Source organism: Herpailurus yagouaroundi, unplaced genomic scaffold (genome assembly GCF_014898765.1).
Source record: "Herpailurus yagouaroundi ecotype Mexico unplaced genomic scaffold, PumYag 308, whole genome shotgun sequence".
Taxonomy (NCBI): domain Eukaryota; kingdom Metazoa; phylum Chordata; class Mammalia; order Carnivora; family Felidae; genus Herpailurus; species Herpailurus yagouaroundi.
The window spans coordinates 3937592-3962350 of record NW_024412525.1 but is presented as its reverse complement, the minus strand read 5'-3'; the positions used below and the strand labels follow the sequence as shown (position 1 = coordinate 3962350).

Below are 24759 nucleotides of genomic sequence, written 5' to 3'. Positions count from 1 at the left end.
ATGAATGAAGTGTGCTGCAGAGTCAGAGTTCACTCTGTTGAATGAGTTGAACGAGTTCACGCTGCGGCTCCACCAGTTAACAGCTCGTGGCCTTGAGCAAGTAACGACTGGAGCCTCAGCTCTGTCCTCGGCACAATGGCCTTCCTGAGAAGACGCCCTTTGCTGGCTCACTGTGACCGCGGGGCTGGTGCGCTAACTTGTCTAGGCCCTGGGTCAATAGTGGCAGCTGGGGCCTAGCGTTGTCACCTCACCTTATCACTTCACCACCCAGGGGACACCCCTGACTCCACTGGAAGATACGGTCAGCTCCTAAAGAGATACAAAGCAGGTTGCAGGGACACAGATTAAAAAGTTGCTGGGGCACCTGGGTGGCTCAGTGGGTTAAGCGTCCGACTTCGACTCAGGTCACGATCTCGCAGTCCGTGAGTTCGAGCCCCGCATCGGGCTCTGTGCTGACAGCTCGGAGCCTGGAGCCTGCTTCTGATTCTGTGTCTCCCTCTCTCTCTGCCCCTCCCCTGTTCATGCTCTGTCTTTCTCTGTCTCAAAAATAAATAAACGTTAAAAAAAAAAAAAATTTTTTTTTTTTTAAAGTTGCTTGCTTCATTTTGGAAGACTGGCCACATGGCTTCTAGTTTCTCTTTGCAGGAGCTCTCCCACCTAACTCAACCTTGGTACAGAATTAGTCTGTGTTCCCTGATCTGCCTGGGGTGGGGAGGGGGCAGGGGAGGGTGGGAGCTTGCTCAGCCCAGCACGAAACCCCACACAGGGCCCTGGAGGAGCCATACTCCCTAGCTGGGCCCAGTAAAGCTCTCTCGGGGGAAGTGGCCCGTGTGGAGACTGCAGACAGCGGCAGGGCAGACTCAGGAGGAGCCCACGTTCTTTCTCCTTCCTCCCTTCTGAGCATCTCCTGGCCTAGAAGCCACGGGATAGTCAGCATCTGCCTCAAAGCCTATGTCCATCAAGGGACCATAACGTAACCCCCGCCAGGGAGATCCCATGCAGACTCCAGAGCCTCCCAAAGGCAGTAGCCCAGCTGGGACCCAGGAGACAGGCCTTCTGCGCCGTGGCTGAGTCTGGAGTCACAGGCAATGCCTCTGCCAGACCCTCCCCAGCCTAGGAGACGGGGATGCTCGTCCTGGGGAGGCAACTGTTCCCAGGGGGCTTCCTAACGTTCAGAGCCTCTAGCCCTCTCCTCTAGAAAAGATGTGACAGATGGCAGGATGTGGGAGGACCGAGAGGGCAGGGGCAATTCTCCACCTTGGAAACCTTTCCAGAGTCCACTCCCACCATCAGGCCTCCACTCCAGAGCCTCTGCTTTTGTGTCAGGAAATCCTTCCCAGGTCTAACTCCAGTCCCTTCTGCTGCCTCACCATCCAAAAGCGGGACTGCTCTTAGGACCTGGAAGGAGCTGTGTGTTCCCCCCAGGTCCTGGCCTTTCTCCCCACGGACATCCAGCTCAGTGGGGTTTGGAGCTCAAATAACAGCAGTGAGAACCCCAGAAGTTTTCCACGGTTGCTGGTCGGCATCTCCCGGTGCTTTGTTTGTCGTGTATCTCACTGCACGTGTACATTTTCACCGAGCCCCACACGGCCAAGTCCCCGGCCAGGCCCAGCCCAGACTCCAGTCCTTCCCAGTCAACAGCGCACGGGGGAGAACGGGGCAACAGCCGCTGGCCCTGAGCCCCGCCAGCCCCCCACCCTGCATTGGCTCAGGTGGCCCCCTCTATTCTGCCCCAGCCACGGAAATGAGCTGGGGGGGCCCCAGAAGCAGTGGAAGGGGGGGGGCACCTGCACCCACACTCCCCCGGGTGGACTCAGGGAGGGCACAGATCCCCTTTTGCAGAACAGCACGTGGCAGGAGGTAGGATGTTGGCTCTCCTGGGTCACAGTTGGAGCCTGACGCCCTCCTCCTCCCCACATGGGACAATAAGTTGAATTCTTTGTTTTCCTCTGGAGCATAAAACCCCAAGTACCCCCAGAGCAGCACCCAGGTCTGCTTCAGTGTTGTGTCCTAGCAGCTGCCGCGGTGCCTGGCACACGGTAGGCACCCAATAATATTCGGGGAAGGAAAATGGATTCGTATAAAACGCTCAATTAAAACCAGAGAAGGCTGAAAAAGAGGGGGCAGGTGGAAGAAATAAGGAACAAATCTAATGACATAGAAAGCAGTTACAAGCACAGTAGATATTAATCCGACCATGTCAATAATCACTTTTTTAAAAAAAATTTTTTTTCAACGTTTTTTATTTATTTTGGGGACAGAGAGAGACAGAGCATGAACAGAGGAGGGGCAGAGAGAGAGGGAGACACAGAATCGGCAACAGGCTCCAGGCTCCGAGCCATCAGCCCAGAGCCCGACGCGGGGCTCGAACTCACGGACCGCGAGATCGTGACCTGGCTGAAGTCGGACGCTTAACCGACTGCGCCACCCGGGCGCCCCAATAATCACTTTTAATGTGGATAAAGTCAGGGGCGCCCGGGCGGCTCAGTCGGTTAAGCATCCGACTCTTGATCTCGGCTCAGGTCATGGTCTCACGGTTCATGAGTTCGAGCCCCGCTTTGGTCTCTGCACTGGCAGCACAGAGCCTGCTTGGGATTCTCTGTTTCCGCCTCTCTCTCTCTCCCTCTTTTTCTCAAAATAAATAAATAAACATTGGAAAAAAAAAAAAGAAGAAGTGTGGATAAAGTTGGAGGGAGGGTCAGAGGAAGCCTGCTCCCTCCCAGCAGACAGAAGAGCCTGCACCAAGCACACACAGATCAGGCACCTGCTATGGGATCCTCAGGATTTCATGCTTGGGTCCTGCTTCTGTCACCCAGCCCAGTACATTTAGCCACTTAATTCGATAGTTGTAGCAAGAGTCTAACCACACTTCCTTCTGCTGCAAGGCCAGCCCTTCTCCTCACTGCCAGCCCTGGGAGGAGGTGGGGCCCAGCCTGTTCTCTGCTCTGCAGGGAGCTGCCCTGCACCCCTGTCCTTTGCACAGAGCAGCCAGAGCTGCTGGCAGCGTCCCAGAGCAGGGGCCCGGCGAGGCAGCTTCTCTGAGGGCTGATCGATAAACTCATTTTCAGTCACTCCCGCTTCTGCAAAGCCCTGTAAATCACTCACATCTGCTACGACCCTGGATGGCGGAATCTCACATTACGATGTGTGTGGGGGAGGAGGAAGCTTATTAAATCAAAGCCCTTTTTTTTTTTTTTCCCATCTACCATTCACGAAAACTTCAAAGCGTCGTGCTCAGAGCTGGAAAAAGAGGATGCAGAGGGCTGGCAGTAATGGGCCTTGGGGACTCAACCAGGCAAGAATCAGGCAGGACACGCACTGCCGCCACAGGGGTGAGGGAGGTGGGGCTGGGGGCACCGAAGTGGCTTTCCTGATACCAATGCTGACGATCTGGGCTACTTGGAAGGTCCACCTTCGGGGGCCCCCAACATTTTTTTTTAATTTTTTTTTAACGTTTATTTATTTTTGAGACAGAGAGAGACAGAGCATGAACGGGGGAGGGTCAGAGAGAGGGAGACACAGAATCTGAAACGGGCTCCAGGCTCTGAGCTGTCAGCACAGAGCCCGACGCGGGGCTCGAACTCACGGACCGCGAGATCATGACCTGAGCCGAAGTCGGCCGCTTAACCGACTGAGCCACCCAGGCGCCCCGGGCCCCCAACATTTAAATCTTGCAGAGGCCCGACCACGTACCCCTCCCCTTCCTCCGACCTCCGAGGCTGGTACTCACATCCCTGACAGCCACACCGGTTGGCCGGTTGGCCGGGGAGCGAGAAGTTCCAGGTTAACCCAGCCCTAGCAGGCTCTTAACAGGCATTAGAGGGCCTGCCTTTGAATCAGATTCAAACTTGCCGCGTCAGCAAATTGTATCACCTCACAGAATCCTGGCTTCTGCGTCTGTAAAATGGAGCAGAGCTCTGCCGGGCCCAGCTCCCGGTGTGTCCCTTGTCACCATCTGGCATTGAGTTTTGCACACAGACCCTCCTTCCCTCTTTTCTCAGTCATCCCGGGAGTGATTTGCCCAAGGTCATAGAGCTGCTGACCGGAACTGGAATCGCAGCTCAGGCTGCCTCCAAAGGTGGTGTTTTGTGTTTCACACATCTGTGTTCCCGTGAGGCTGTGAGGGAAGGGAGGCTAGGGACCGTAGCCTTTCATCCCTTGGTGTCCCTTGTTGTCTGAGCCTCTCAGACTATAATAGGTGTGGGTGGCAGGACCCAATGGCACTCGGCACAATATCTGGCACAAGAATAGCCCCCCCCCCACACCCTTGTTTGGGGAGAGGCTGACTGAGGAGCCCAGAAACAAAGGAAAGGCATTGTCTTGTATCCTACAGGAAACAGGAACACAAGTCCCCTGCAGGTTCATCGCAAAGCCACCCGTGTGACCTGTTCCTCTTAATGGATAGCTCCCCCCACCGTGCAGACAGAAAAGAGCCAGCATGGGAGAAGAAAGGATAAAGACGCTCCCCACCTTGGCAACATGATAATGACACAGCCCGGCACCATCGCAAAGCGCTTCGAAGCCAGGGATCCTACCTGTTGCAAACAGCTTGCCAGGTTAAAAAAGAACAGACTGTTGCCATTTTACAGATTGGAAAACTGAGGCCCAGGAAGGTTCAGTGCGTGCCCAAGGCCACAGCTTGGCTGGCTAGTGTCTGAGTTGAAACTGAATCCAGGTTCCTCTGACTTGGGCCCAGTGCTCTTTGCAGGATGCACTCTCCCTGTGGGTGGCAGAGAGATCCTCCTGAGCCCCTCACAGCACCCCCTGCCGCCAGGACCCAGCCCAGGGCCTGCTGGGAGGCCTCTCTAGCCCGTCTCCACCACTCTCACCTCTGTGGACCTCATGGGATCATTTCCGCTGCCCTGATGCTGACAACGCCTCCAGATTTAGCTTCCCTGCGCTTGTGATTCAAGCGGCCAGGCAAACGAGCACGTGCGGGCCCCGGGGCCTGAGAGAAAGCAGGCAGGGCCTAAAGGAAACCAGGCGGCAGGCCAGGTCTGCACCCACTGGCAATTTCTGCCCCAGAAGTCTCAGCCATCTTAGCTCAGGCTGTGCCCATCCACCTCGCTGTCTGCAAAATCTTGTGTCCCGTGTCTATCGCCGCCCAGAAGCTCTCTGAGGACAGGGGCTGCGGTTCCCCGTCTGGAAATCCCTGCGCACAGTGGCAGTGGGGAGTGGGTATTTCACAAGTGGCATCCACTTTGGCATCTGGCAGGCGCCAAGCTCCAATCCAAGTGTTGCTCCTTAGGAGCTGGGTCACAATTTTCAAGGGACTCTACCTCCCCGGTTCCTTATTTCTTTATGTGTAAAATGATACTGATCGCAGCCTTGCAGGACTACATAAAATCAAATATGCTGACAAAGAAGGCGCTCAGTGCTGCTCCTGACACCAAGGAGATGCTCCCCGGGCGAGCACTCCCTTCCCACCAGCCCGCACCTCTCCTTCCTCGGGACCCCCTCGTCCCTGCACTCACGGAAGAGCCTGGAGCAGGAAGGGAGGTGCCCAAACACTCTCTCCAGGGCAGTGATGGAACACACCCCTACCTGTGCACAGGGCTTTCTGAGCCTCCCAGGCCTGCCACTTCCCCAAGGCTGAGCTCCCCAAGGACGGCAGGCCTTGACATGCATGTAAAGGAACCCCTCAAGCCACACTGGTGGATGGGAGTGTCAGCTGTCCACCCCAATCGCACCAGAGACAGAAGACGCACACACACACACACACACACACACACACACACACACACACACACCATTATCCATCCATCCTCCCCCGTCCCACCAAACAGCAGGAAGGGGAAGAACAAGCCCCATGACCCTGGAGGGAGCCGTTAGGTTTTCACGTATCACCCTCTCAAGAGGTTATTACTTCCATTTTCATACACAGCACCTGAGGCTCAGAGTCTTTGCCTAAGGTCAGAACACGTAAGTAGCAGAGCCCAGGCTGGGAGGGCAGTGTGGCCAGCCTGACTCCCGAGGCACTCGGGCCTCTGTGCCCCTCGGCTCCCCTATCCTTCATCAGACTCCGCACGGACACCGCTCAGCGGATCCTGGTAACACCCCCGAGAAGCCCGCGTCCTTTCTACCAGTGAAGGTGGGGCGAGGTGGGGTGGCTTGTCCAAGTGGCAGACCCGTCGGCCTCTTGGTTCCCAGCCCCCAGTCTCCCTCTGGACTGGCCAGACTGGGAAATCGCTTCTCCCCCCGTCCCTCACCCCCCCCCCCCCCCCGGTTCAGGAGAAGGCCCCCTGTCCTTGATTCTCCTCACAGGTGTTTTCCTTGAACATTTTTCCTTCAAGCCTTGCCTGCAGACGGAGCTCAGACCCAGGCCGCGTGCTGACAGGCCTTTTCTAGGCCCCTCCTCGCCTAACTGACTCCAGCAGCGGGAGGAGACATCTCTGCGGACCCCTGGAGGGCCAGGGGCTGCCCCATCACCGGGGAGTTAAAGCCCGGGCCAGCCTGCACCTTCAGTCACTGCTGGTTCCTTCCCGGCCAACCTCAAGGCACGCCTCCCGCCTGGTGTGGTCGGGGAGTCTCTTCGTGGCGCACACCCTCCAGCCTGCCGGCAGCCAGCCACCGCCCGGGGGCCCATCTCACGGCCCATCTCACAGCAGCCAGGAGCTGTCGGCAGCTCCAGCAGGTGGTAGACGCCCGAGAGGGGAGAGGCTTGCTCTTGCAACACCAGCTCCAAAGGCAGACCTGGCTCCTCTGCCAAGCGTCGGGCAGCACCCACTTCCTGACCCTCTTCATCTCCTAGCGGCAGCTCTCCACCTGGCTTCTGGGTCTCCGCTTCCCTCATGCGCCTCCAGCCCTGCAGGAGACATCAGCTCCTTCTGCTACCTCAGCGCCGGGCAGTCAGGCCAGCCCTTGGGCAGCACCTGGAACTGCAGGCCAGAGAGCAGATTTGGGGTGCGGGTGGGGTGGGTGGGGTGGGGTAACCCTCCCTCCCCCACATTCGTCCCCGCGCCAACATACCCCTGAACAATGGAGCCATTCTCCCCTCCCATTGCAAGAACGGCGTCTCGCCGGCAACTCTTGGTGGTAGGGATGGGGATTCGGCCCATTTTATGGATGTGAAAACTGAGACCCAAAGAGGGAAGTGATTTATCCCGAATCACCCAGCTTAAGTGTTGGAGTCAAGGCTCAAATACGGATCTTTTCATTCATCCATTCAGCCGTTCATTTAACACTTCTGGTTACATTTGGCAGCTATGTGACAACAGTGTGTTGTTCAGCCTCTCTGAGCCTCAGCTTCTCAGAAAATGTGGAAATTAAGGAGTCCATATAAAGTATTCAGCGTAGGGTGTCACACATTCTAGGTGCTCAAGAATCACTCGCTACTGTTACCATTCATTCGTTGATTCATTGGACCAGTCATGGGAATAAAAAATGGGCAGAAAGCATGCTGGGCACCATGGGGACAGAGATGCATAGACCTGGACCCCCACCCCCGCAAACTGCTCGAAGGCAAGTGACGGAGATTACCTCCGTGCAGTTTGGCAAGAGCTGTGTTTAAAGCCCTTGAAGAAGAACTGTGAGCACATGAAGGTAGAGCAAGGAGGGCTTCCTGGAGGAGGTCTCATCTGAGCTGAGTATTAAAGAATGAGGAGGAATTAGACAAGAGGAGAAAAGAAAACAGCTTCCCGGGGTGTATGGGTGTGTCTAAGATATGGTCTTAGATGTTAAGACTCCAAGGACGCACAGGTTAAGAAGTAACTGGCCCGGAGCCAGGGAAAGTGAGTTGTAAGCACAGGTACAGGGAGGGGTGGGGCTGAGCATCCCAGGCTCGGGGGAGTGACCTTGGCTCTGTGTGCCTGGGTGCAGGCCAGGCCTACTCAGGCTTCTTGCTGCGTGGCCACTGGTAAACCATGTCTCACCCCCCAGACTATAGGTCTGTGCCCTTGAGGACAGGACCTGTGTCGTCAGAAAACACTAGTTGACTTGACCGCACAAACTGTGTTCCTTTGTCAGGGAGGATTCATGGTGGTGGGCGGGGCATGAGGGCCTTGGGGAGCACAAACAGGAAAGATCCTTGGCTGGGACTCTTGTCTGGGCCTCAGAGAGTGTGAGCTGGGGTGGGGGGGGGCAGGGGGGAGCAAACAGGGTCGAATGAAAGGTTTGGAAGCCTAGGATATTATTTTTTTTTATTTGTAAAGATAAAAATAAAAAGCTACAACCCCCTGCACACACACACACACAGGCACACACACACATGCGCGCGCGCACACACATGCACACACAAACCCTGGTGTGCATATATGAATACACATACCCCACTAAGAGCCTGAAGCCACAGTGGCTTCCTGTCGTGATTACAGGTGGTGGCGGCAGAGGCGTCATGCCTTCCTTCACACCCCTAGCTGGCTCCCTGGCTCACTCCCAGACTGTCAGTCCCTGGGGCCGGACACAGCCACTCTGAATGGTGTCTGTGTCTCTCCCCAGCCCTCGCGGGGCCACTGTCATCAAGGCAGCCCCAGGAGGCCCATGATGTGGGGGTTGGGGAGGGTTGTGTTTACTCTGCAGGGGACGAGCCACCTTGGCAGGTGTGTCTGCTGAGTCCCCAAACACGCTGAATGTTTTCCTCCCCAGGGAGCGTTTACAGAGCCAGCGGCCCCCAGGGGAGCCCTTGCTTCAGCTCTCTCTCAGACGCCGGCCCCTCAGAAGGACAAGGAGGTCTTGGGAGGGGCTGCTCACATCCCCTCCCCTCATAGAAACAGGAGCGTGGAGACCAGAGGGAGCCAAGCTGGGGTCCGGAGACCAGGATTCTCTCCCCAGCTTGCTTGGTAAGCCCAGGTGAGACCTTTCACCGCTCTGCCTCCCAGCCCCCCACCCTCTGATCTCTTGGGAATGTTTTAATGAAATAACCCTTCATGCTCCAGTACCTCTGTGAGTGAATACAAAAGACCCAATCGACTTCTTCCCCAGGTGGCCACTCCATCTGCCCCCCCTAAGCCTTCCTTCCTCCGTGACAGCATCCTCTCATTCCTTCCCCCAACAGACACTGACTCGGCCACCTACTAGGTGCCAGCCAGACATGTGTTAGGTACTGGGATACAACGAGCAAGACAGATGGAGAGATCTACACCCTGCCCTCACAGGGCACACAACCCATTTGACACAGATCTGAGCCCGGTGGGACCCCAGGGGCCACATAACATCAAGCGGTAAATGAAAAATGAGTTAGGATTATTTGACGATAGTAACAGCCCCCACTTCCTGAGTGCCTACTGTGTGCCAGTCTCTTAACATATCTCATCACTAGGCCTCCTAACAACCTTTAGAAGGAAGTATTAAGCAGCCTCTTGTGCAGAGGAGGAAATGGAAGCTCAGAAAGGTTAAGTAAGCACTCCAAAATGGCACAGCTCTAAGTGCTGAACCGTCTGCCTGGGGAGACTGCTTTTACCCTTTGTTCCACTGACGTAGCTCCGTTAAAGCAGGGGAAGAGAGAAGCCTCTCCGAAAAGGGGATCATTACAAATAGCTAGGGTAGAGGGGCTTTTGTCCAACAGACCTTCCCCTCTTGTGCCCCCACGAGAGGTTCATTGCCTGGTGAGATCCCGTTCTAGCTGGGCGGGTACGTATCAGAGCTCCTGGTTCCGCCGGGACAGAAAAAAAAGAACTGAGAACCAGCACTTGCCACGAGGTAGTCTGGGCCCTTAGTCAGGGTGGAGAGGGGAGAATCGGAAACCAGTGGCCTCCGAGATCAGGCTGCACCGTGGCCGCTTTCTTCGGGGAAGGACAGACCGTGCTTCTCCGAGCAGGCCAGGAAGAAAGACCCAGATGGGGCTCCCCCATCCCACCCGCTCTGCCCATCGTTGGGGGGGGGGGGGGAATGCCAGAGCTGATACTTGATAACTGCTTAGTGACTACTATCCTCTTTGCTGCTGTAGCTGAAACTGCACCACTCAGTGCCCCACAGTGGCCGTCAGAGGAGCCTGTTGTGGGGGGGTAGGGGGAGGTACAACCACCCTGCAGGGGACCCGCACAATCCATGGTGCTAGGTCTGGTGGGTTCCAGCAATGCGGGGGGGTGGGGAGGGGGGGACATGAGGCTCTGGAGGCACACAGAGACTCCAGGGACAGTGGCACCCAAGGGAGCCTGAGGACAGACAGACACTTGGGGGCCTTAGCGATCCCAGAAGCCACTGTGTCTCATTCTGAATGGAGCCTGGCAGCAAGGAAGAACCCCCAAGTCTGCTGTCTCCTTCCCAAAGACATACAGGCTTATTGCTATGGTTCCAGCCTAAGAAAGCCAATAGCCTCCCAAGAAGTGAGGTGAGAAGACGGAGCAGCTGGAGGCACCCAGGAAGCCTGCTGGGTATTCGAGGGGCTCCCTCCTCAAGGCTGTGTGAGGCAAGAAGGGGCCCACCTGCTGGGCCACATGAAAGGACAGGAAGCTGGGGAATGAGTGAGAGAGAAGGCCACCAGAGGACCCATTATCATATCATCTCCGCTTGAGTATCTACTAGGGTCTGAATCTCCCCCCCAGTTTCTTCCTTCTCTGTGGACCCAGCACCGCCATCTACCCAATGGCTTCAACCATAAATCCGGGACTCATATTTGACCCCTTCTCCCATTTTGCACACCTAATCCATTACCAGTGGGTTCTAACTCTCACATACCCTAAATCTTTCCAGTTCTCTCCATCTCCACTGCCTCCTGGACTCCCTGCCCACCCCCACCCTCCCCCCAGAGCCATGACCTCCTATAGTCTTCTCTTGCCCCCTCCGGCCCATCCTCCACACAGCAGGCAGGGTGACCTTTTTCCGTCAATGTGGCGAATACCCTGATTGAGTTCTTTCGGTGTTAAACCCCCCTCGCACACATGGAATAAATCCTATTTGGTTATGATATATTATCCTTTTTACCTATCACCGGATTTGATTTCCTAATATTTCATTGGCTAATTCTGGCCTTTTAAAAATGTAATTTAGATGACGTCATTCCCTGCTTAAAGCACTCAGAGGCTTCATAGCGCACTCAGAATAAAATCCAAACCCTTGCCCAGGAACCACAAGGGCTACAAGGCCCCCACCTAAGTCCTCGAACACCTGTGGGTCTCTTTGGACACACTCAGGGTTTGGAGAAGCCAGAGCCAGCCACAGAGAGGAGAAAGAGGGCTTCCTTCCTTGAATTCCCCTGAAGTTATCATTGTAGTTACCTGCTTGTTTATCTGTGGACTAGCTCTCTCCCTACACCAGTTCCTAAGCTCCAGGGACCAGGGCCAACTTCTTGACCACGATTAAGACACCTAACGTCTGGTCCAAAGTCTGGCACTTCTAAATGAAGGAAGGGACTCTCCATCCACTCCATGCCTGAGCCAGTGCTGCTGAACGCGGCCTGTGATAAGCACAAGGCCACGGCGCCAGAGTCTCGCTTCAAATTCATCACCGTGAACTTCGGGTGGGCCCTGAATGCTGCCTCCAATTATGCTAGAGTCGAGTATAGAGAGTCTAGTCTAGACTAGAGTCTCGAGTCTACTCCCTCCCCCAGTTCCAGAGAATTATTTCCCGCTTGCTACTCTCTCCGCTGCCTCCTCCCACATCCTCCCTTTCAGCTGATGACCTTGCTTCCCACTTCACCGAGAAAGCTGAAACACTAGGAGAGAACTTCACCTGGCAGCATCCGCACCCACACGCCCTGCCTTCATGCCTGATAGGCCATCTCCAAGCGCCTCGAAGCCAGCCCACCAGTGTCTGTCCCCACCCGGGCTGCCGAAACGAAGCCTGCACTCCAGAAATTCTCTCCTTGGCTCCAACGCCAGTTTTGCACTCTCTCCTGGATCGTGAGATAGGGGCACACGGGTGTGCCCAGGTCCCCCTCCAATCTTAGAAAACAACACAAAACAAAATGCCTGGTTCCCGCTTCGCCTGAAAGCTTCTGCCCCATTACTTTGATCCTTTTGTAACAAAATTCTTCAAAAGAGTAATCTACGCCAACTGCCTTCAATTCCTTCCTCTTCTCTCTTGAGCTTTCTCCAGTCAAGCTTTCTGCTCCCACCCCTCCGCTGCCACTGTTCTTGCTAAATCCAACAGTAATTCTCAGTCCTCACATCACTCGATCCACCGGCAGCATCTGAAACAGCCAATCCCTCACTTCTCCTTGACATACTTTCTAAGCTTTGCTTCTGGGACACCACACCCAGGGTGCTGGGGGCTCTGAGTTTTCCTCCTACATCTGAGCCTTCTCTTCTCCCCAGCCTCTCAGTGCTTGGTCCTCAGTTCCCGTCTCTTCTTTATCTGTTCTTCCGCTCTTGGAGACCTCATGGCGGCCCCTTGGGGATTTACACCCCATCCACGTGCCAATGGCTCTCACATTTATATCCCCAGTCCAGACCTTTCTCCTGAACCCCATCCTTACATAGCCATCCAACCACCCGCTCAACAGTCCAGACTCAAGGTGTCTAAATCTGAACTCTATTGCTCACAAAACCTGGACCGTCCACAACCTTTCCCGCCTTAGATAATGCCAACTCCATCTTTCCAGTGGCTTCGGACTAAAGCTTGGGTCATGCTGGACTCTTGTTTCTCTCATATCCCACACCCAATCCATAAGCAAATTCATTGGCCCTTTCTTCAAAATACATCCGGAATTTTAACAAGTCACCGTACATTCATACAGTGGAATTCTAGCAATGAGAAAAAAAAAACAGAAACAAAAACCAGCCAACCCACAAAAAAATTCTACTGTTTCACTCAATAATAGGGATGACTCTCAGACGTAATTTTAAGCTTCAGAAGCCAGACACAAATCACTATGTGATTTCCCTTTATAAAAGTTCAAGAACAGGGAAAATCAGTCCATGGGGATAAAGGTCAGAATAGTGGTGACCTTTCAGAGGGCATGGGAGGGACACAAGAGAACCTTCTGGGGTGCTGAAAATGTTCCAAATACTGATCAGAGTGGTGGTTACATAGGTATATCAACATGCAAAAATGTATTGAGCTGTATGCTCAAGACGTATGCACCTCACTATATAAACATTTTACCTTAATAAAAAATAAACTTTGAACATGCACATCCAGAATCAACCACTTCTCACTGTCATCTCTGCATCATTCTGATTCAGGGTACCTACCTCTGCTCTCATGTGATTAGCTCCTAACTAGTCCCCCGCCCGCCCCTACAGTGCAGTCTCAATACAGCAGCAGAGTGAATCAAACCATGTTGCTTCTTTGCTCTAAACCCTGCAGTGGCTCCCCATTTCCCTCAGAATAAAAGCCAATGTCCTTCCAGCAGCCTCTAAGCCAGTAGCTTATCATCTTTCCAGCCCTATCTCTGACCACTCTCCAGCTTTATCACTCCACCCCTGCTGCACAGACCTCCTTGCCAGTCCCCAAATACGTCAGGTACATTCCTTCCCTAGGACCTTTGCTCCAAGTATCTCCTCCGTGTGAAATGTTCTCCCAATATCTGCACAGCATAGTCCCTCACCTCTAAGGTTTTGCCCCATTTAAAACTGCAACCCTCTCTCTCCACCCCCACCCTGGCATCCCCAATCCCACTTAGACTGTTCTTTTCCTTCCCCCACTGGCACATTCTACCTTCTAACGCTCTGCATATTAGGCACTGTGTTCATTACTTAGCATCTGTCCTCCAACCCATTAGAATGCAGACTCCAGGGGGATCTTTGTTTTGTTAATGAACGTATCCTGCATCCAGAATATCTATAACAATACCTGGCACATAGGAGGCACTCAATAAGTATTTGTTGAATGGATGAGTGAATGAATGAACGAATGAATAGATCAGGGCTCTGCATGAGAACAAGAAAAAGGAGCCAGTTGCCCTACTCTCTCAAAGGACAGAGAAGTTCTGGAGGCAGGTGGCAGGAAGATATCCCTCAAGGGCCTCTGCCACATGACCTGGGCTGCAGAGAGTGAATGTAGAGAAGGGTCCAGCGGCCCCACCCAAGCACTTTAAGGTGTCAAGTGCCAGTCTCCTGACACCCCCACTTCCACCATAGGCAGGTTGGGAGTTTGTCCTCAGCCACCTTGGTCTGTAGGAATCCACAAGTTCAACAATGGCTAAGAGCCCCCAGATGGAGGTAGAGACCAGCCCAGCCCACCCATCTTTGTATCTACAGGTAGCCCTGCAAAGTGCCTGGGACATGGCAGGTGCTCCAAGTCAGTTTATGATCTATGGGGGGCACCTGGGAGGCTCAGTCAATTAAGTGTCCGACTTCAGCTCAGGTCATGATCTCAGGGTCCGTGCATTCAAGCCCCGCATTGGGCTCTGTGCTGACGGTTCAGGGCCTGGAGCCTGCTTCGGATTCTGTGTCTCTCTCTCTCTCTGCCCCTCTCCCACTCACACTCTGTCTCTCTGCTCACACACACACACACACACTCTCTCTCTCTCTCTCTCTCTCTCTCTCAAGAATAAAATACAACATTAAAAAAAATTGGAATAGATCTATGAAAGTCACCATGTCCCTAACATTATACCCCTAATCCCGCTGGGGATAAAACTCCCAGGGTGAAGAGCAGTGCAGGAAAAGGTGCCTCATCTCCTTGTCTTTGCGGTCAGGGAAGGCCCTTGTCTCTGCCTCCCTGCCCACCCCCACGCCAGTATTTCCAAGGGGCCATGAACACCGAGGTCCCCTCACCCACCTGCTTCCTCTTCCTCTCCCGTCCCATGGCTACCCACCAGCCTTTTCTCGTTCTGCAGCAGTTGGCAGCCTCCTCTGGGCTTGAGTTAAGGAGACTGAGGCTGACGGGGTAATTCACGCAGCCCAAGGAACCATCTGTCCTCCTTCCTCTCTGCTCTGTGCCTACCCTGCCAAGTGGAGCCAACTAGCAAGTGCCACCCTCCAAGCCTCTCCCACTCGGGGACAGCTGTCCTCACCAAGGGGCAAAGAAACAGGATGTCCAGGCCTCAAGGAATAGAGACTAGGCAACGAGGACTAGGCCCGGAGCCCAGCCGGTCCTGCCCTGCTGAGCCCAGAAAGGCAAATGGGCAGAGGAAAACCGATGCACGTCTGGGGATCTGCAGTTTCCATGAAATTGGGCAGGAGGAGTGGGGAGAGGTGGAGTAAAGGGAGGTGGGAAATATTTTAAAAATTAAAAATTAAAAAATCCTGACGGCTGGAAGCTGTGCTCACCTAGGGTTCTAGGCTTGGCCCTGACCCTACCAACAATGTGAATTGTGGGTATCATTGTAGTTAGGATCCAAATGGCCCAAAATATAAGCATGAATAAATAAAATATGAAACTCATTTATTCAGAAAGTGCTTCCAGCCTGCCTCCTCTGTGCCAGGCACGGGGACACGTGCCATTTCGGTGTTTACCAAGCCCAGAAAAACCAGCTGGACCACGAGTGATGGGCAAGAAGTAGGTGCAAGGTGCCTAACAGAGGAAATTAGCCTGGTCCAGGAGGAGAGGAGGTCAGAAAAGTCCACCCGGAGGAGGGGCTGTTTTAGCCGAAACCTAAAAAGATGGACGAAAAGACAATCCGGTTTTTACCCTCATAAAATTCTTACAGAATCATTTTTATTGACGTGGGGAAATGCTCATAATGCATTAAGTAAACAAAATGGGATGGGGCATAAAACCATCCATGCTCTCAACTGTGTAAAAGTTATATTTATAATCTATCTATATTTAGAGGTACAGATATATATAGACACACATGGAAAAATTCTCTGGAACACCAAAATGTTAACACTAGTTACGCGTAGGTGGTAGAATTACTGGTGACTTTATCATCTTTACTCCCTCCTATATGTCTCAACATTTTAACAGGAAACATGGATGGCTTTCATGCTTGGAGATTAAGTATCAAATGTCAGGACATGGCCTCTAAGGTTCCACCCGTGGCCCTTGGTAGAGGGCTTCTCGGGAGGACGTCGTGGCCATTCCCCTGCTTCCAAGCAGCACGAACACCTGGGAAGCTTACTCCTAAAGCACTCAGAGGCCTCCTGGAAGCCGTTCTGATGCCAGCTGGGAGAAGTTTCTTTCGCCCTTGAAACGAATCCAGATTTCTCTCAACTGAAGTCTATGCCCCCCTCACTCAGCACGCTCTTCAGCATAAGCCACCTGGAGGCTGGCCCTCGGTCAAACAAAGAAATGTCCTTTTTAATCTCAGAGGGACGTCTCTCTCTCTTCACTTTCCCCCTCTAAGCCCACCACTGATCTGCTGACTGACCCTGGGGAGGCTGCGTTCTCTGTTCTGTTCTTGCAGGAGAGGCGATTGCCAAGGGCTCCTCCTGCCCCAGCCTTTTACATCAGACGCTGGGGGCGAGAGTCAGGATCGGAGGAGAGGAAAAGAGATCGTGGCTGACGGACCTTGAACACACAGGGGCCCCGGGCCTCTCTTTCCCCTTCAGCAAGTGTGAGGAAGTCAGGCTTCAGGGCTTGCCAGCTCTCCTCTCCCCAGCCACTCTCAGCCTCTGACCACCCCACCCCGCAGGGGAGCTGGAGATGGCCTACCCCCCCCCCACCCGTGAAAGCAGTGTCACCATAGAGAACAACTGTTCGGGGCCTCCAGGGACACAGACTGTCGCCTGCTGGGGTACGCGCACAGGAGGCACGCTGGGTGTCCGGAAAGACCCAGGCCCGCTAACTTTATGCCCAACAGCAAACATGTCCTCATCTACCAGATTCCTCCCCGGCCCCAGCATGCTGGCCTCCCACACTCCCCGCTGTGCCTCCCCGGGTCAGCAGCCCAGTTGGGCAGGCCTCCAGCTGTGGACAGAGGCAGGGCTGCCTGGGGCTCAGCTGCGGCACTGGAGTGAAGGTGAGGAGGACTCAGAGGGAGGCGCCCAGCACGGGCACAGCACGAGGGCCATTGGCAAAGATCGGGGGAGCAAAATCACCGCACTGACAGCCTTGAGGAAACTCCTCCATAATCCCCATAGTTTCCTGGGGCCGATTCAAGAGGCACAGGGGCTCCCTGCTTAAAGACGGCTGTGAGACAGGCTCAGATTCAAATCCTGTCTCTGCTGGCGACAAGAATTTGGTCAGGGCAACTTACTGAACCTCCCTGCCCCTTAGACCTGTTTACAGGAGTGTCTACAGAGTGGAGACAGCAATGCCCTCTCCTAGCGAGAAGCCAGGAGCATTAAATGAGATGAAGCATGTAAAAAAAACATAGCACTGTGCCTAGCTCCTACCCATTAGGAACTAAAAAACACAACCTTCTCAGGAGTCGTGATAAGGAAGAACCACAGAGTTAGAGCTAAAAGGCAGCTCAGAGACCTCAAATCTAGTCCCTTCATTTAACACATGAGGTGGGGGGGGGGGGGGGCTCAGAGAGTTTGAATAATTCATCCAAGGATGCAGGGCTAGGAAGTAACAGAGCAAGGTTCAGACTCAAGTTTTCCTGACTCCCAAGCATCCACCGCCCCTTCAACCCCACCCCAGCCTGTCTGGCCACAGGTAACCCTTGCTCAGGTCTCCTTCCCACAGAGAGGGCTTTGGCCGGGGAGCCCCCCTGTTGGCACTCCTTCCCATAACCAGCCCCCTGGAGTAGGCCACAGAGGGCCACCAAGGAAACTCAGGGTGCGGGAGTGGTGGATAAAGACTGGAGATTCCCTAGAAGTACGAGCTCGGGGGGGTAATGGGGTGTGGATTACCAGGCCTGTGGAGGTGCTATGCAAATAGGATGCAAAACACATGTAAATGACCACAGGTTATTGATGAATCAACAATTTGAGATCTCTTTTTTTCTTTTCTTTCTTCCTTTTTAATTTTTTTTTTTTTTTTTTTTTTTTTTTTTTGTCACTGGACCACACTATGGGATGTGAACCTTCTTTTCTTTCTTGGCTTTCTGCCAAATGGAATGAAATAAAATTTGTGGTTGACTGACCGAACCATGCTTTGCTTGGTGAGGGGCCCAAGCTCACTCTGTCACCCGGCTACCCCACAGATGTCTCACCAACGCTTGCTCAGTATTACTCCCCAGCGTCCAAGGCATCTACCTCCGACTGGCTTGTCAGGGCAGCAAGTCAAGTGCATGGGGACCTCTGGCTGACAGACAGTCCCCCAGGCCCAGCAGCCTGCTGACTGTAACTGCCCCGGGAGCATCATGCTGTTCCTCCTGCAGGGGGACCTGGCAGTGACGGGCAAGGGCCTGGAGTGGCCCATCACGTCAGCCCAGCCTCCAGGATCCTGGCTTTAGGAGCTAGACCACAGCAGCCTTTCTCTAACCGAGGAGACTCCTCTCCATGGGGCAGGGCCCTCCCAAGCTACTGCAGGGTTGCGGCTCTTAAGGAACTGCCTGAGCTACTGGGACAGCCGTGGTCAGATACCTGAAGCAGAATGCAGGGGGCAGATGGGGTGCCTGGGTGGCTCAGCTGGTTAAGTGTCTGACTTAGGCTCAGCCCTGCCTCGGGCTCTGTGCTGACAGCTCAGAGCCTGGAGCCCGCTTCGGATTCTGTCTCCCTCTCTCTCTCTGCCCCTCCCCCACTTGTGTTCTGTCTATCTGTCTGTCTGTCTCTCTCTCTCTCAAAATTAAATAAACATTAAAAAAATAAAAAATAAATAAAAAGAATGCACGGGCGGTCTAGTCTCCCGCAAGAAGGTTAGAGGTTAGACATCTGGAATGCCTGCCTGAGGCTCAACCCTATGAGCTCTGAAAACTCATCCAGTTCAGTCCACATTTCCTGAGTGTCTTCCATGTGCCAGACACTGGGCGAGGCATTCTGGAGAATTCGCAGAAATGGACAAAATGCAATTGCTGCTGCTCAGATCACTGCCCTTGACACAGTGACAATCCACCGGGGAAGAAAAGTACAAGTTCACGTACAAATATAACTTCACGGTGTTTTGAAATCTGCCTGGAAACGCGGGGTTTGTGCGCGTGCGCATGTGCACGCGTGTGGGGGCGTGTGTGTTGCTGTCTGAAAGCACCAGGGCGCAGTGGGGTGGGGGGCGAGGGCTTTGCTCATTCAGACCCACTTTGAGCCATACGTGAATAATGATACTAAAGCTACAAACATAAACATACCACTGAATGGCTGGCAGATAATACTGAGTGCATTACATAGTACTAAGTGTTTTATGTATAGGGGTTTATTATATTCTTCCAATCATTTTTGGAAGAAGGTACTATTATTAATATCCCCTTTTATAGATGAGGAAATTGAAGCCTCACGAGGTTAACAAGCGACTTTCCCGAGGTCACACGGCTAGGAATGCACAGCAAGGATTCGAACCCAGCCTGTATTCTTAGCCTCTGTGCACACACCTGCCTCGGCCCTCGGAAGGCAGCGGCTCCTCAAGACCCCTGGCTCCCGGAAGCTGGAGCAAGGAACAACCACAGCTGCCTCCTGGAAGAACGAGCCTGCAGTCCCTGCCGGCACAGCCAGCCCCCTCCCCACAGGGCACGTAGGGCACATTCGGCAGGCCTGTGACCTCCGTCACAGCAGGATCAGGCCTTTGGTTCACCTTGGCATCTGCTCAGCAGACAGAATTTCTTGAGCAGGCCTTCCTACATCTGCGTGTCTGTGTGAGTTTTCTAATGTGGCAATACGTTGTTGTAATGGTCCCGCTCAGAGGCCCAGCCCACTCTAATGGGCTGCGACCAGCTTCCTCTGCACAGCCCGGCCACGACCTGGGACTAATGGCAACATGAAGGCCCCTCTGCGGCTGTGCCTGCGGGGCTCCAGGGCCACCTCCTGTGCCTCCCCCTGTGCCCTGAGCAGCCATCTTCACCCCCCTCCCCTGGGAAAGTGTGAGGGCCGTAAGCAAGGCGCAGAATCTGGGATGGTGGGGGGTGGGGGAGGGGACGGGAAATCAGGAAGGAAGGTGGGCGGCGGAATCTAGGCTGTGCTCCCCACCAGCTTGGGGAGACCCTCTGGGTCTTTCTGAAGTTTCTCCTTTCCCAGCTCCTACTCCACCTCCCTTAGGGGATCACGGAGGGAATAGGAAAAGGCGGTGCATGAAGAAAAGCTTTGAAAAGGTAAATGTGCACAAATGCAAGGCAAACAGGAGAAGCGTGGGCGCCGAGGCCTTCCCCGGGCAAGCTGCCAAGTGAGGCCAGAGGCCCCATGTCCCAGATATGGAAGTGACTCTGGGGATGGCAGGTGCCAGAGATGGCCAGAGCTCCCTGGTAGAAAGGGAACCTATTGGTGACAAGACTCAAAGAGGGGGCGAGCCCGCCTCACAAGAGCATCCCGGCCGGGCCAGCCCTGGCAGTGCGCCCAGGCATTCGCTGGCACTCGGTGGCCCAGGCACTGCCTGGCGACGAGATAATGTCCTGGCAGGCCCCGTCGTGGACTGGACACCCGCACGAGGGCTGCCACTGTCAGGCCACCCACCCCGGCGCTGCCTGGACACCGCACAAGCACCTCTGCTGTGACTGGCAAAGACACACGTGGGTTAGGGACAGAATAGGCACAGTAAAAGCAAGTGCCTGAATTTCTCCCTCCTCCTGCCTGCAACGGAGATCCCATGAGTGGGAGCTGGGCAGAAGTAATCAGACTGCTTGGGTTCAAAGGACAGCCCTGGAGGGCGGAGCTGGCCACAGATGCCAGAGAACAGGAGAGCCGAAGATTGCGTTCTTTCGGGAAGCCTGCCCGGGTCTGGCTCGAGAAGCAGCACTCCTCTGCCCCTGGTACGTCCCCCTCCGTCCATCCTCACCCCACTCCAGCAGTCTGTTCTGCCCCTGCCACCTCCCCGGAACGGGCGGAGCTGTTTATTCCCACCCTGAGCTCACTGCGACTGTCTTGGCTGCCCCTCCAAACCCCCCACCCCAGGCTGCACAGGCAGCCTTGGGATTCCTGGCCACGTCAGGAGAGCAGCCGCAGCTTCAGCTCTGGGGTCGTGGGCACTGCCAGGTTCACATTCCTCCAGCACCCCAGGCTCTCACGGCTTCCACTGCAGCTCGGCCTCCCTCAGTAGAGCAGAGGACAGGAAGGCAGAGTGAGGGCTGGGGCACAACGGCCCGCGGAATATCTGGCTTTTGTGGGGCCTTACGCTCGACCTTTTATCCTCTCTAGATGGCCCTCGAGCCACCGAGCATGGGGCGCAGGGGGTACCTTCAGCTGCTCTGGACTCACCGGAGCGGGATCTTGACGCGGAGGTAGCGGTCCACGGCAATTGCCAGCAGGGCGAGGATGGAGCTCTGGGTGAGGATGAGGACAGGGCAGGCGACCATGAGGCAGGTGTGGAAATAGGTCCGTGGCCCAATGTTGATGAGGATGGCTAGTGGGATGACCAGAGCGCCCACCGCCACGTCAGCCACCGCCAGCGATACGATGAAGCAGAAGGTGGCATCCCGCAGCGCCTGGTTCACCTTCACTGCCCAGATCACCAGCACGTTCCCGGGCACAGAGACCAGGGCGATGAGCACCTCGATGCCAATGTAGGCGGCCTGGAAGGCCGAGATGGAGGGCGGCATGACAGGCACAGGCGAGGCACATCAGCAGGCAGGCACCAAGGGGCACGAGGCAGGCACCTGTGGTCACGGAAGCCTGGGGTGGGGAGGCCTGCCGGCAGGTGCAGGGGGAGCCCAGGCAGCTCTGAAACTCCCACTGCCCTTTGGAGCTGTGCCCCACTTGGCACACCCAGTGCCTGCCCAGGCTGGCGGGATACCCTGGCCCTTTCTCTGCCTGATCTTTGTCCCCTCCCCTTATCTTCCCCAGAGGGTCCATTCGACAACTTAAAATAGCAGCGCTCACTCCTCCACTGGCTCCTTTATCAGGTGTGAGGCAGCTCCCGGGGCGCACACACACGCACCCCACAGGGGTCCCTCTGCCTGGCTCTGCCCACCCATGCCCACAGAACAGGCTGCAGGGAGCTCACCATCCTGCCCGCTGGCCACCAGGGGGTCCCGGAGGCGGTGCCCAAAGTTGCCGGCACCTGGGGGCGCGCCGAGCCGCGGGGCCGCGCCGGGCAGGGCTGGGCTCCGGGACCCGCGCGGCGGCTCATCGTCCTGGGGCTCCCGCCGCAGCTCTCCCAGCCCGGCCTTTCCAGCAATCACATGGTGCGGCGGAGGCTCAGCCCCAGGCGCTTTTAAAGAGGTAGCGCCCCGGTGTCGCACCTGGGACTGGGCTGGCAGGCGTGGGTCTGGGGGACCGAGCCCAGCCGCAGACCCGGGCGCGGGCCCCGCCTTTGCCCAGCTGGCGCACACACGTGCACGGCGCCACCCACCCAAGCCGCTGCTGGCGCCCGCCTCCCAGCAGTGCCCTGGTTCCGCTCCAGGGACCCTCCCGGGCCACGGACCCTCGCCCACCCCAGTCCCAAGGGACATCTAGCCGCCCCTCTCAACACTCTCCTGCATCCCCATTGAGAAGCCACGGCGGCGAAGCGAGGCACAGACTTACCCAAGGTCACCAAAGCTGGCAGAGCTCCTAGCTACCTGCACGGTCGTGTCTCTGCGCCCTCCCAGCTCGACGCCTTCGGCAGCCGCTCGCTCCGGGGATGCCTGGGCGATCCGGGGCCAGCCTGGGAGGTCCAGGGGGACGGTAGCTGGCTGGGACTCGACTCGGGCGCCGCCGCCTCCGTCGCCCCCGGCGCGGGAGCTGAGTGACAACCGGGCTCCGCACACCGGGAGGGGGCGGGGGCGGCGGCGGCACCCGCGGGCCCCTCCCTCCTCGCCCTCCGTCTCCTCCCCCACCCCCTCCTCTAAACAAAGGAAGTGATTCTGGGTGAGAAAAGCTGGGAAAATGTGAGATTTTCGCAGGGTCTGGTGTGTGAACCCAGTCTCGGGAGTGGACAGAGGTGCAGCCTCCATGGGTTCACCGGTTCCCTTCTCCATGTGGGTTGCCCGGAGCCCTGGTCTGGCCTCCGGCGGCACCCCTGCACCCGATGCCGCACAACCTCTCACCTGCAGGGCTCCGGGATGTCCCCCACCCCACCCCCACCTCCCCCAACAGTCAGCTGGAAGCTCTACACGCTGTCCCACCCTTCAATCCTGAAACCCTGCTCTCCCATGAAGCCAGCCCCTGCATAGTCTCAGGAACTAACATCCTTCCGGAGCACATCACTTTGCAGGCTCTACCCTGAGTCATTATATTTCTTCCTCCTCTTTCTTTCAGAACGGCCTGCTAGTCTATTAGCAATGTCCATTTCACAAATGAGGGCACTGGGGCTCAGAGGAGTGACCTACTTTCCTAAGATTATCTTGGCCGGTGTCACCCCTTCTGTGCCCCTTTTCTTTCCTCCTTCTCCCTCTTCACAGCACCTAAGTACCTAAGCCATAAGGTATCCTGTCCAATCCCCTCATAGATAAATTAAATGCCCTGATAGATAAAGAAGGAGGGGACTTCCACAAGATCACCCAGCAAAATCCTAAGAGGACCAGAGTAAGAAACCAGGCTCCTGGGGCGCCTGGGTGGCGCAGTCGGTTAAGCGTCCGACTTCAGCCAGGTCACGATCTCGCGGTCCGTGAGTTCGAGCCCCGCGTCAGGCTCTGGGCTGATGGCTGGGAGCCTGGAGCCTGTTTCCCATTCTGTGTCTCCCTCTCTCTCTGCCCCTCACCCGTTCATGCTCTGTCTCTCTCTGTCCCAAAAATAAATAAACATTGAAAAAAAAAAATTAAAAAAAAAAAAAAAAAGAAACCAGGCTCCTGACTCCTGACACAGTGCCCTCCACACTTTGCCCCATCCTGATCCCTCCCTTGGCTGCCTCCTGCTGCAGTTGAGGTGGCTCACTGGTCCCCACCAAGGACCACCTGGGGGGCAGACCCTTAACCAGAACATGTGCCTCGCAGACATCCTGACCTGAGAAAAATCCTTGTTCACGGATATTGGAAAAGGGCCTGGGAGGGCAAAGAGAGGCCGGCAAGCAAAGAGAATCAGAGAATCTGGCCCCTGAGGGCACTGCCCCCTGCAGGATCTCAGGATATCCAGAGAAAGGTTCTGCCCTGAGGAGGGTGAGCACACAGCTTCTAGGGGGGAGGTCTGCGCAGAGGCACAGTGGGGGGTGGGCTGGGACCTGAAGCTGAGGGAGGGAGGAGGGGGCTGAACCTTCCTTGGGGGAGCAGGAAGAAACCCAGCTTGGGGCAAGATCACTTCCATTTCTGCTTTTGGGGTGGGGCGGGGGGGGGGGGGGGAGCAAGGAATCTGTGCCTCAGACAGCAAAGTTGCAGTCCTGCCCTGGAGCCCAGCTAGAGAAACTAGGAAGTGCCCACTCCCCTTTCCCCCTTTCCCTCCACACACCCGCCCCAGACTTCCTCAACCCTCCCAACAGGCAGCCTGACATTCCGCATACTCCCCATGCCCACGAACACCCCAGCCTGTGCGTGCACCCGCTGCCTTGAACCCTTCCTTGCCTTGGCCCAGGTTGTTTGGGGACCAAGGCTTTCTTTTGATTTTCACTCAGCCCCCTGATTTTCACTCATGCAGCTGACAGAAAAACCCGGGAAGACCCAGGCAGGGAGTGGGGTGGGTGATTGGGTCACCTTATCTAACTTTCCGGCATCTTTAGCTCTGGAGGGCACCTGAGCCACCCCCAACTCCCACTGTGGGTGCTTGACATGTAGTAGACACGTTTGCATAATACCTGCAGATCATTTGTTTTTTCCTCAGTTCTGGGTAAAATAAACCCAAACTCTTTTCCCTTCTTCCCTCCCTCCCTCCCTTCCTCCCTCAACCTTTGCCTGTTCCCAGGGCCAGGCCTCCTGGGGGATTAGCCGGGCCTATTTGAGAATAGAGCTGACCCAGTCCGGGTCCATCCCAGGGAGCTGCTCTGGAAAAACCATCTCCTCAGCGTCTCCTGGGCAGGGAGGAATGGGGCGTCAGTGGGGGTGTCAGTGGTGAACACAGTGTTCCCGGACAGCAAAGCCACTGGCTACAGTGAGGAGAGCACTTGATTAAGAGTCAGAAG

General features: G+C 55.5%; 1 protein-coding gene across 1 annotated transcript in view; it reads right to left on the bottom strand.

Annotated features, from left to right (window-relative positions):
• The window catches only part of ADORA1 (adenosine A1 receptor), a 34422-nt gene extending 11954 nt beyond the window's left edge, over nt 1–22468 (bottom strand). The window contains exons 1-2 of the mRNA XM_040462181.1: nt 22257–22468; nt 20991–21388 (exon numbers count right to left, since the gene is read on the bottom strand). Coding sequence (XP_040318115.1) covers nt 20991–21331 — 341 coding nt within the window. The 5' untranslated portion in view covers nt 21332–21388; nt 22257–22468. The remainder of the gene's footprint in view (nt 1–20990; nt 21389–22256) is intronic.
• Nucleotides 22469–24759: the final 2291 nt, after the last annotated feature.